This window comes from Echinops telfairi, unplaced genomic scaffold, assembly GCF_000313985.2.
Source record: "Echinops telfairi isolate 266 unplaced genomic scaffold, ASM31398v2 ScPeMD7_7400;HRSCAF=8409, whole genome shotgun sequence".
NCBI lineage: Eukaryota > Metazoa > Chordata > Mammalia > Afrosoricida > Tenrecidae > Echinops > Echinops telfairi.
In genome coordinates, this window is record NW_022111300.1 from 44983884 (window position 1) to 44996601 (window position 12718).

General features: G+C 53.2%; 1 protein-coding gene across 1 annotated transcript in view; it reads left to right on the forward strand.

The window, feature by feature from the left end:
• Positions 1 to 4348, forward strand: part of LOC101658017 (O-acyltransferase like protein) — a 28208-nt gene extending 23860 nt beyond the window's left edge. Inside the window, 3 exon segments of the mRNA XM_013004737.2 lie at positions 2124 to 2310; positions 3497 to 3639; positions 4084 to 4348. Of these exon segments, the coding sequence (XP_012860191.1) occupies positions 2124 to 2310; positions 3497 to 3639; positions 4084 to 4209 (456 nt within the window). The 3' untranslated portion in view covers positions 4210 to 4348.
• The last annotated feature ends 8370 nt before the right edge of the window (positions 4349 to 12718 follow it).

Genomic DNA, 12718 nt, shown 5'->3' on the forward strand with positions numbered 1-12718 from the left:
AGGCCTTATCTGACCTCCTCTGGCTTCCCCGTTGCCACCAGGCAGCGGTCAGACATGCCTCCACCCTCCATCTTTCTTTCCCGATTCTGATACCAAAGATCCGACCCCAGCCTCTGCTTCTCAGCTGAGTTCCATCCCTTGTTGTAAAGGACACACAACACTCACAGGCAGTAGTCACAGCATGAGGATTTACTGGGGGGGGGATTACTGGGGGTGTGCGTGTGTTACTTTTATTGCTTTTATCTTCCCAGATAAGGAGCTAACCTCTGTAAACCAAACTTACTGCCAACACGTTGATACTGGATCAGAGCAACCCTATGGGGCAGAGTGGAACCACTTGGGTTTCTGAGACTGTAACTCTTTACGGGAGTAGAAAGCCCTGTCTTTCTCCTGTGGAGCCACTGGTGATTTCAACTCCTGACCTTGGGACGAAGAACCCAGTGTGTGACCTCTGCATCCCCAGGACTCCCTAGATGCAGCTCTCTCCGCCCTTGAGTGGAGGCCGACTCACAGCCAGCCTGTAGGTCAGGGCAGAACTGCTCTGGTGCCTTTCTGAGACTGTAATTCTTTATGGGAGTAGAAAGCTTTGTCTTTCTCCCACAGCATGGCTGATGAGTTCAAACTGCCGATCTTGTGGTTGGCAGCCCAACACACACACACCGCGGTGCCACCAAGGCTCTGTAACACACACACACACACACACGCTGTAGTTTTATTTTTAAAATTGTAATCATTTTTAGGGGCTCATACAACTCTTATCACAATCCATCCATTGTGTCGAGCGCCTTTGTACGTTTGTTGCCATCATCATTCTCAAAACATTTTCTTGCTACTTGAGCCCTTGGTATCAGCTCCTCATTCCCCCCCCCTCCCCCTCCCCTTTTTCTCCCTGGTGATTGAACCAGCCCTCTGCTGTCTGAGCTAGTCCTTTGACTCAACCGTGTGCTACAGTACTGTGGGCCGAGCCAACCTGTGGATCATTGCCTTGCTGTGCAGTGCTGTGCATTGACAGAGCTTGAGGTTCCACAGAGACCTGATTCTCCATGTTTCTTGAGGATCCATCAGACTACTTTGCTACGCTCCCGTGCTATTGGCCTCTGCTGTGCCTCAATTTCTCATCTTCCTGCCATGGCTGCCCCACCCTGCTTGTCTTGCCTGAGGGCAGACTCCGCTATCCACTTCCTTGACCTTGACCAGCAAACCTGTGAGTTGAAGGGCCTTCAGTACATTAACTGCTCCACAAAAGTGAGTTGAACTGAGCCCTCTGTATTGCTGTGTGGACTAATTAGCGATTATATTCCTTCTCGCTATATAAATCTTATCCTTTTATATATAGATATAATCATAAGTGTCCTGGTTTTGTTTCTCTAGAGAACCCTGCCTGACACACCGGCTCATGTAAAAGTCATGTTGACACGATAATATAGTGTCGGAAGCATGCAATCACATCAGGGCAAAGCCGGAAACTGGGGTGGATGGTGGACGGTGGATGGTGATATCGGCTCAAAGCCAGCAATCTGTCTATCTCCCAGTTATGTGTTTGAAATGTCCACACCGGTTCACCTGGCCCACCCATTCTGCACACCCTCATTGTGGGTGGGGTGCATGGATGGTTAAGGGTTGACCTGGCTCCCCTAGGGGTCCGGCAGAAACATGATCTGGCGACCTGCTTCTGGAAGATCACTGCCTGGTCACCCCCACGGGGCAGTTCTCTGCACCCACAGGGCCGGTCACCAGGGGCTGGGAGTCACCGTGGCGGCCAGCTGGGGCGTGTGTGGCCGCTGTGTGTGGTTTCACTGCCATGCACATTGGGGTAACCACCACTAAGATACAGGTGCAGAGCTGTAACTTTGCAAAGATCTGCCAGGTGCTGCCTGCTGTGTCTCACCAAGTCTCAGGGACTGCACCTGCCTGGGCAGCACCTCGTTGTGACTGTCTCTTATGGTCATGCTCTTCCATCTGCCCCATGCCCTGACCACCCATCAGGACGCTGTTTTGTCCCCCTTGGGCAGGGGGTAAGGATTGCAGATGGTGCCCCAAAGGAACAGTCACAGCCCAGAGAAGCGGATAAACCCACGTGGGCTCACAGGGCATTGACCCCGCCTCCCTCTCCTCTCCGGCAGGGGCAGGCTCTGCTGGGCTGGACCTGCGCCCTGTTGGTTTTCTTCGTCGAGGTCACTCTGGCCTACGTGGTGGACGACCCCTCTGACAGGGCATCAGCGGCCGCCGCCACCTACCAGGCCCTGCACCGGACCGTGTGGGCGGCGGCCGTGGGCTGGGTCATCCTTGCATGTCAGGAGGACTAGGGTGGTACGGTGCAGCCACTGCTCTTCAACCGGCTCCTTCAGAAGGGACAGATGTGCAAACACAAGGTGTACCACAGGGGCTGGGTGCTGCTGGGGTGGAGGGTGGAGGGTGATAGCGGCTCAGAACCAGCTCTTGGTTCGTCTCCCACTTCTCCTGCGTGGGACGTTCACCTCGGTCTGCGTACAAGTGAAGTTTCTGGGAAAGTTGCTCTCCCTGCAGGAAGACCTCAGGGAGGGCCATGTCTGCAGGGGAAAGTCCGAATGGACGGGAATGGGCCACCAGTCTGCTCTCAGCCTCCTGCACCTCCGTGTCTTCAGCTGACAGAATTCAGTACTCGCCGAGCCCTGGTGGCGTAGGGGTTACACACTGGGCTGCTGGCTCTAAGGTTGGCAGCTCGGAACCTCCAGCCGCTCCTCGGGAAGAGGATGAGGCTTCACTGTTGGAAACCCGCCGAGGGGGTCTGCCCGCCCTGCAGGGCCGCTCTGTGCCTGCTTCGACTTGATGGCAGTGAGTTTGGTTTAGGTCAAGGTCCCCTGCAGCCTCACTGGGATCTGGGGGTCTGTGGAGCCCAGCTTTCAGTGAGCGAGAGCAGCGGAGCACGGAGCCCCGGTGGGGTAGTGATTACAGGTTGGGCTGCCAACTGGAAGGTCAGCAGTTTGAAACCACCAAGTGCTCCTGAGGGAGGAAGACGAGACTCTATTCCTGCAAAGAGTTACAGCCTCAGAAACCCACGGGGCAGTTCTACCCCGCCCCGTGGCGTCTCTGTGAGTCGGCCTGGACTCGCTGCGATTCGCTGGCGGTGTGTGGTTTGGACTTTGGGGAACGAAAAGCCCCTTCTCCGGATTGTGGTTGTTGGCAGCTGCTGTCACCTGCAGCATCTTCATGGCCGTTGGCACGGTAGCACAGGGTGTTGGGGCTGCCGTGTCGATCCGTCTCCAGGAGGGTCTCCCTCATTTTCATGGACCAGCCACCACGTCCTTTTCTAGTGACCGGGCTCTCCCGAGAGCGGGTCTGGGGTACCAGCGGCCTGGCATCCCTGCCATGGGGGGAGGGGGTTGGTATGTTCCTGCACATGGGTACACCGTGCACACAGGCCTTCTCTGGAAGACGGGGCGTCGAGTGCAGGGGGCAGGAGAGGCCCCTGGGGGCTTTGGGACGTCAAGGACCAGGCTCTGTGTCCCTCCGGCAGGTGTGGTGAAGCAGGTGCTGTCCTGGGACGCGTGGCCCTTGCTGGCCCGCATCAGCTACGCCGGCTACCTGGTGCACCCTCTCCTCATCCTGCTCTACAACGGCCACCGGGAGACCCTCCTCCACTACACGGACCCCAACATGGTGAGCAGGCGCGCTCTACAGCCAGAACCTGTTCTTGAGAAATGAAGCAGATGGAAACCTTTCCTTTCCCCCCCAGTAGTTTTGGTGTAAGGAGTCCTGGTAGTGTAGTGGTTATGCGTTGGGCTGCTAACGTCAAGGTCCGAGGTTCGAAACCACCAGCTGCCCCAAGGGAGAAAGATGGGCTTTGTAGTCCCAGAAACTCAGAGGGCAGTTCTCCTGTCCTGCAGGGTGGCTGAGTGGGTATCGACTCGGTGGCAGTGAGTTAGGGTTAGTCGTGGTGTACCATTGGGGTGTGGGAGAGGACCGGGTCTCCGGTTGACGATCCAGGGCAGTGTGCACTATAGATCCATTCCTGTGGCCAGGATGCTGGAATCCAGGGCCCAGACCTGACAGAAACCTTGGAGTAAGCCTGTGTCCACCGTGTCCCTCTTTCTCTCTCTCCAGTTCTCTCTCTTCTCTGGACACTGCCTCCTGACCTTCCTCAGGGGGCTGGCCCTGACACTGTGCATTGAGAAACCCTGTCAGGACCTGAAGTGGTGCCTCCTGGGACCAGTGCCATCAGGGCCGTGACCCAAAGGGTGATGGCCCTGCGTTTATGGTGACGAAGGCAGGTGGGAGTGACCTCGGGACACAACAAAAGGGCACAACTCTGTCCTTGGGAAGAGCACCTTTAATAGACACAAATCCTGTGTCCAGTATATGAAATAGCTTGTTTGGGGTGTTTAATTGATATATATATATATATGAGTCATATATATATGAGAGTTCTGAGATAACTTTTTCTCTTTTGTTTGTGTAGAATAACCCTCAATTGTCCCCTCTGTGGCAAAAACAGTCTGGCATTTTTGTCTTGCTCTGTGTTCCATTGTTCTATACGAACCATCCTAGAACGTATTCAGCTGTAATGGGGCTCATTCTCCTTCCTCAGTAAAGTCTCCGTAGTTTTCCTTAATTTCTTGTTTCTGTGTAATCCTGCTGCAGGCGTGGCCTCAGCATCACTGGGTGCTCGGGACGGCAGGGCCCCGCTTCCTGGAGAACTCCTGGATTTGTCACTGCAGGTCTTTCAAGCTCTATCTTTTCTGCGCCCTGATCTGTCCATCACAACTTGTAACAGGGCAGGGAGAGACCTCAGTGCTTTGGCGAATGATCCCGCAGAGTGGTCTAGAGTTGGAGAGATACTTAGAGGCCACATGGAGAACCTGCGTGTTCAGCTTCCCGGTTCTGGGTTCTCTCCAAGGGACGTGACTTCCCATGAACCTCCTGGAATCACCAGCGTGGGGTGGGCATAGCTGGCCTCCTCTGGCTTCCCGATTGCCACCCAGCCAGGGTCAGACAAGTTCATCAGCTGACATCACCCGTTCTACCATACACTCTTCTTCTGTGCTGGCTCTGATCGTTCGCTGCATCGGCCACAGACAACTCGCAGGGCACACTCACAGCAAAGGGGATTTATCAGGCAAGTCAGTAGGTGACCATGAGTCAGGATCAGCAGTGAGGGTCCAGTCATGGGTCTCCTCAGCCAGCAGCAAGCCTCTCTCCGGTTCTCAGCCTCTCAGCCACATGGTCCCCCTGGCCTTTGCCTCCGTGGGCCAGGAAGCCAGCCCACCTGTTGCACTCGGTCTGGATAAGGGGAAGGTACCCCGTAGCCTCGGCGCTACTCCTAAGTCTCTGTGCCATGGTCTGGGACACACCTGGTCTTGGAAGCCCCCTCCGCCCCCCAACTTCACACAGAGACCTTGGACAGGCTCTTCCGAGGCCCTTGGGTCTCTCTCTGCTGCTGCTTCAACGATGGCTCATCTTTATAGGCAGGGGGCAAGGTGGTAACAAAAACGGACCAATCCCTTCTGTTAGTGTTACACATACCCTATTTGCATACCCCACCCAATCTTTCGGTAGGCATAATTTCATGCCAACTTGATTACTTGGTCTAGGGGTGGAGTCTAGCCTGCACAGCCTGACGTGCCTCCTTGTGGGTGTAGCCTTCTCCCAAGGACTCTGGGAGCTTCTCTCTCTCTCCTGGAGGTGGGCCACACACTCACTCTGCCTTCACCTTCCTGTCGAGGAGACACACTCTGGAGCCGGAGGAGCCACGTGGAGATGCTTCTGCCACCACTGGATCCACAAGACTTCTCACCCACTGGCCCGAGATCTTCCTGCATTTGGCATCATTGAGTGTGCTGCTTGGGTCTAAAGAGGAACTCATGGGTTGATATCAGACTACGGACTTGATCCAGACCGGGATGGGAGTTTTACTGATGCCTAATTACTCCTCGTTATAAAGTTCTCCCTTACACATCTACGAATGTCAATGAATTTTGTTTCTCTAGTCAAACCCAGACGGGTGTGGGCAGAAGAGCCATAAATTTCACTCCACCACACCTCCACACCTATGTACATCCATCATTACTTATGACGGTCCAAGTGTTAGGTACCCAGGGGAGCGCACATGGCGGCACATCCACTCCCCTCAGGAACCTCCCCCCACAGAGAAGGCTTCGGGGGTTGGGGAGCTCCAAGAACTTGCAGTCCTTTTTAGGGCTCCAGCCTGCCATGGGCAGTGAGCCCCAGGTCCCTGCTGTCAGCTCCCTTCGTGACCCAGAGCCACCCTAGCAGAAATGTCCCCCATGGTGCCTTTAGTCATCAGGCACGGATTCTTTCATGGCTAGGAGGCCCGAAGCCCCAATTCAGGGTGCCGCTCTAGGACCAGGCTCTGTCAGCTCTGAAGGGAGGGTCTGGACTCTCTGAGCCTCTGCTCCGGGGTCTTCCCATGGTTCCATCTCTCTCTTCCCTCATCTCCCCTCCTCCCACTGATCTAATGTCTTTGACTGATGCCGACCCACACTCCACTGATCCGGTCTCATGAACACAACCAAGAAAACCCATTCCTGAATGAGATGGCCACAGGTGAGAGGGGCTAAGGTCTACAGCATGTGTCGCTTCTGGGGCGTCCCATCTGGTCTCCCTGCTGTCAGAATCCGGCCCTGGTCTCAGTGTCTGGGGAAGAAAGCCGGCCGACTGGCCTTCTCAGAGATGCTCCTCCGGGGCCCCCTGGTGGCTGGCTCAGCACCTGGCCCTCATGGGTAAGGGTCTCCCAGGAATGACCGAAGGCCAGTGGCGTTTGCAGGGAGGAAGCCAGAACTATTGGGAGACCCCACACCACAGCTACATCCCCAGCATCCCAGTAAGGAGGATGGAATCCTGGGGCCCATGGAGACGGCTTTCCGATGGCCGGCATCGCCTCGGGAAGTTTCCTTCCCAGGGAAAAGCTCAGCCTCTCTCCCTCCCATTTCACGTTCACAAAACATAAGGGATTAAAAACAAAGGGCCCTGTGCTGTCAGCCCAACTCAGTGGCCCCGTGGGACAGAGTAGACCGTCTCCTAGGGTTTCTAAGGCGGCCATCTCTCCTCCAGAAACGGAATGCCTCGTCTGTCTCCAGCAGAGCAGCTGGTGGGTTCGAACCACTGACCACATGGCTCTTGGGTAGTGTTCGGGTCTTTCTTGTTAGCTCTTTATGTGACTCATGGTCATTGTGGTTACGTTTAGGATGAGTACTGAAATACGTGTGGATGAAAAGGCATAAAACCTGGTGTTGGCTTCAAAATATAAAGCGGAGCGGAGTGGTTATAAATTGGGAGGCTGGGTGTTGGGCACATGGAAGATAATTGTTCTTTTCTCTACTGTTGTGTTTGCTCAACATTTTTGTAATAATGAAATCAAAATAAACTTAGAGTCAACAGTTTCTAAGTAGAATAAGACACCCTCCTAGTTCTAAGTTCTGAAATGCACATACGCTATTACACACACACACACACACACACACACACACACACACACACACACACAGCCGAGAGTCGCAATCAGTCAAATCAAGAGTGAAGAATCACCCTCTGCTGATTTACAGGCATTTCCCACTAAACATCAAGCCCAAACCAAACTCATCGCCATCAAATCAATTCCGACTCATGGCGACTCTATAGGACAGTCTCGCTGCCCATGTGAGTCTCTGATTGTACTTCTTTATGGGAGTAGACAGTCTCATCTTTCTTCCGCAGAGTGGTTGGGGGTTTTGAATTGTTGACCTTGCTGTTATCAGCCCAGCTTGTAACCACGACCCCACCGGGGCACACTTGTTGTCAGGTGCTATCGAGTGGGCTCCAACCCACAGAGACCCCATGCACAACACAACACAACACAACACTGCCCAGCCTGCAGCAGCCTCACAATTGTTCCTTCTGGGGCCCATTGTTGTAGCCACTGTGCCAATCCATCTTGTCTTCCTCTTTTTTGCTGCCCCTTCACTTTATAAAACATGTTCTTCTGCAGGGACTGGTCTCTCTTGACAATATGTCCAAAGGACACGAGATGGAGTCTCACCATCCTTTCTTCTAAGGAGCACTCTGGTTGTACGTCTTCCAACAGATCTGTTTGTCCTTTTAGCTGTCCATGGTGCTTTCAATATTCTTCGACAGCACCATAATTCAAACACATCGGGTTTTAATAGTTGTTTCTAAAAATAGTTTGATAGATGCATCAATTCTTCAATTTTCCTTATTCACATTCCAACTTTCACATGCATATGAGGCACTTGAAAAAATACCGTGACTTGGGTCAGGCACACTTTAGTCCTCAAAGCAACATCCTTGCTTTTCAACACTCTAACAGGTCTTGCGAGCAGATTTACCCAATGCAACAGATCTCCTCTTCTCTTGAATGCTGCTTCCGTGAGCATTGATTGTGGATCAATCTTTTAAACGAAATCAAGGATTGATTTGACAACGGAAGCAAGATGAAATCCTTGACAACTTCAATCTTTTCTCTCTTTATCACGATGTTACTTATCAGTCCAGCTGTGAGGATTTCAGTTTTCTTTACATTGAGTTGCAATCCACACTGAAGGCTGCAATCCTTGATCTTCATCAGCAAGTGCTTCAAGTCCTCCTCACTTTCAGCACGCGAGGTTGTATCACCTGCATATCGAACGTTGTTAATAAGCCTTCCTCTTCATATGCTCCGTCTTCTATGATGACGTGCTCAGCACGCAGACTGATCAGCACGGCGAGAGGATACGACCCTGACACACACCTTTCCTGATTGAAACGATGCGGCAGCCTCTTGTTCTGTTCCCACGGCTGCCCCTTCTTGATTCGTCTACAGGCTCCACATGAGCACAACGAAGTGTTCTGGATCCCCATTCTTCTCAAGGCTGCCCTTGGAACTTCATTTCTCTTTGGGTCAGAGTCCGTCGTGGGCTTCTAGAGCCCGTTGTCTCTCCCTCTGACCCCTGTGAAGAGTGCAGTGCGGACACGCCACACAGCCTTCCACGGACGTTCCAGCTGCCTCGCCTTGTAAGTATCTGGGCCTGGGACTGCTTTTGCCGGGGCCGATGGTCTTCGAGCATAACTCTTTCCCACAGTGCCTGCGCCAGTCTCCCTTCCCACCAGCAACGAGCAAGAGTTCTGCTTCCTCCACAACCTCACCAATGCCCATCGTGTCCCTGTTTTCTATGCTGGCTCCTGGCCATTCTCACGGCGGGCAGGGGGTCCACGGGGCTTTCATTGCTGAGTCTCCAGAAGTAGATCAATCACTCCTTGACTGTTCTTCCAAGGCGCCTCTGGGTGGATTTGAACATTTGAACCTTACACCTTCTTGGTGAGCAGCCCAGCGCATTGAGGCTTTGAACCAGGCAGGGATTCCCTGAGACCAATCGCCATGGGGCCTCCGCTCTCTTTTCTTCTTTTATTTCTACAGAGCCATCTCCCCTCTCCCACCGTCCCAAAAGTAAAGAGAAAGAAGGGCAGAGAAAGGTGGGGAGGGGAGAAGGCCCCCCTTGGGAAAACACCCCAGTTGAATCTCTGCAGGTGGCCAGGAGGGGGCGCAGTGGTCTCCCAGGTGGCAGCCATTCTGGAGGCCATGCTGAGGAGAACGATAGCCATCTCAGCTGGGCTCTGTGGAGCGAGGTAGACAGTCTGGACCCTTCTGTCCTCCAGCCAGGGCCCCTGCGGCTGCCCCGAGAGCCTCCTCAACACCGTGCTGCTCCGGCTGCGGCTCGCTCCAGAAAAGGCAAAGTTTTTTCTCAGTCTCCATCACTTCAAACAGTTCAATGGTGTTGGCAAGACGCCACGCCGTCGCCTTTTTTTTCATTGTGGGGTCTGTTTTCAGAGGCTGGGGGATTCTAGTCAGCGACCTTCACGACTCACCTTGTGACTTCAGCAAGTTCCCCGACGAGGGACGAGGGACGTGAGAAACTGGGTGTTGGGGACCTGGGTCTCCGCCTCCCTCAGCAGATGGCTGGGCGGTCCTGCGGACGCTGGAACTTCCTGCTGGCCTTGAGTCTGTGTGACCGGAGGGAGGACCCCACTGGGAAATGCTGCTGGGAAGCTTGGTCCGTATCATCTCAAAAGAAAGTCACTTCCCCAGAGCACACCTGGTCAACTGAACACACACACACACACACACACACACACACACACACACACACACACGATGGAAACAAACTATAATGCCCGGGAGAAAGGAAAAGTAAATGAAAACAATTACCAGCCAACTAAATCTAAAAGGAAAAAGAGGAGACGAAGGGAAATGGAATCAACCAAAGAGAAGACGAGAAGATTAAGAATACAGAATGAAAGAAGAAAGAAGAAGGAGAAGACGAAAACGATGACAAGGAAAAGCAGAGAAAAATAAAAGGAAAGTAGGAGTAAGAGGGAAATGGACAACGGGAAGGGGAGCTGAGGAAAAAGAACATAGAGAAGAAAGGACACAGCAAGAAAAGGAAAAATCGAAGTAAAGTAGACTGAAAAAATGGGCAGCAGAAACAAGCAAAGAATGAAAAGGGAATAAAAAAGGAGGGAGAGGAGGAAGAGTAAAGACAAACAGAAAAACACAATAGCGCAGGAAGAAAACAGACAGAACACCATCCTGCAAGGAGCACAGGGGCCAACTCTGGTCAGAGGCCCTCGGGCGACACAGCATCTGGAACCTTTGGTTCCAGACCAGGGCCAGGGGCTTACACGGAGGTCCGATGACCCAACAATGGCTCCTTGTGAGGTCAGAGCCAGAAGCCGCCTGCCCTGTCAAGGCTGGCCTGTTTTTCTCCCTTTGGGGCTCTAAGCACCCTTTCCTGTTACATTCCTACGTGTTCTTGTCTCTCTGCAAACACATCAAGACCCACTCTCATTGAGCAATGCCTGCCCGTACCGCTCCTCCCATCACTGGTCTGCCCGATCCTTGTGTGCTGTGGGGTCTTGAGTGTTGCTCCCGCCTTGCCCCACAAGGGGTCGCCATCAGCGGGCATAACCCATTAGAACCAGAAAAACACGTAGCAGTACTCTTCGGCTGCCTTATTCAGCCGCCTTATCATTTGCTGTTTGAAAAGCTGTCATCACGTCTGGCTTTTAAAGGGTGCACAATATCAACAAAACATATTCACCCCTTCTTCTGGATGCTCGGAATGGTCCGTCTCAAAATGATACCCCAACTTAACTGGCATCACCATAGGACGACCTATCAATGTTCTGAGAACAGATGTGTGGCACAGTACGGGACCTTCCTTATGAGCATCTTTAAAGGTGGGGGAGAGAAGCCATTCTTCGGCTTCCCATTTGCTGGCTGCAGTTTGGCCGGCTCTTCCCTTCCTGGGAACATGCTGTCCTGTCCCCGTGAATTCACTGAGGCTGCAGCCAGCGTTTGAGAGAGCAGGGCCTTGAACTTCTATTTCAGGCAACAATCTACCTGCTTCCTCTCCTCTCAGCGGGGTGGAGGAGAAGCAGGCACTCAATCCTCGGGGAGGGAGCCCAGGTGCCCCGACAGGATTTAAAAAAGACTTTTTAATAACTTTACAATTGTAATACGTATTGGGCTGGTAACCACAAAGCTAGCAGTTCAAACCCACCAGCTGCTCTGCAGGAGAAAGATGAGGCTTTCTACTCCCTCGCACAGTTAGTTTCGGAGACCCACAGGGACAGTTCTACCCTGTCCTAGAGGGTCGCTGTGAGGCGGATTCAACTGTAGGGCCAGGGCTTTGAGTTTTTAAAATAACTTTTAAAATGCATTTAAAAAAAATCATTGTATTGGGGGCTTGTACAACTCTTGTTACAATCCATACATTGATGCATCAGCAGTGTTTGTACATATGTTGCCGTCATTCTTTTCTAGACATTTACCTTGCATTGAGCCCTTGGTATCAGCTCTTTCCAACCCCCCTCACAGTTTACATTTTTTTAATGCATATATACTATGGATGGAATCCTGAGGAGTGAAAAATAGGCTGCAGGGTTGGCAGTTCAGACCCACCCAGAGGCACCTTGGAAGAGAAGCCTGAACCTCTGATCACCTGGAAGCCCTGAAACGCTCCCAGGCTGTTGGATTCTGCACACCTGGGATGTCCCGAGTCAGAACCAACCCGCTGGCCAATAACGAGGACGACAACGACCGTGCTAACAGAAGACTTCTCCGGTCACCGGGGAACAGCTCCTGAACTGAACTCACTTATGGTGGCATCGTGGCTTACCATTAGGCTGATCACCGCAAGGTCAACAGTTCGAAACCACCAGCCACTCCTCAGGAGACAGACAAGACAAAGGCAGTCTCAGAAAGTCACAGGGGCAGTTCTGCGACGTCCTGGAGGGACGTTATGGGTTGGCGTCCACTCGGGGGCAGTGAGTTTTGAGTGTAGGCTCCAGACAGCATTCCGAGCTGCCGCGGTGCCCTGGAGGGCCATCGGCTCTGCTGAGGGAGAGGGGTGCATGGCAAAGTGGTCTTCTCAACACAGACGTTTCAGAACAAGCCCCAAAGCTGCACCTCAGAATCGCGAGAGCACGGTTTGACCACCAGCAGGAGGCCAGCTGGTGGACTGGTGGGGGCCCGGGTGCTCTCTATGGCTTCCGTGTGGAAGCCAGTGCATCGAGGGAGGAACCCAGCGTGGCAGGAACCGCCGGGACTGGGAAGCTGTCACGGGAAAGCCAGCCATGCCCCAGCTCTCCTGCTGTTTCTCCACGTGAAGCTAAGCTACAGGGTACTGTGTCAAACTCACCCGTCTTCCAAGTCCCCCCAGATGCCTGGCTGCCAGGGTCAGCGCCC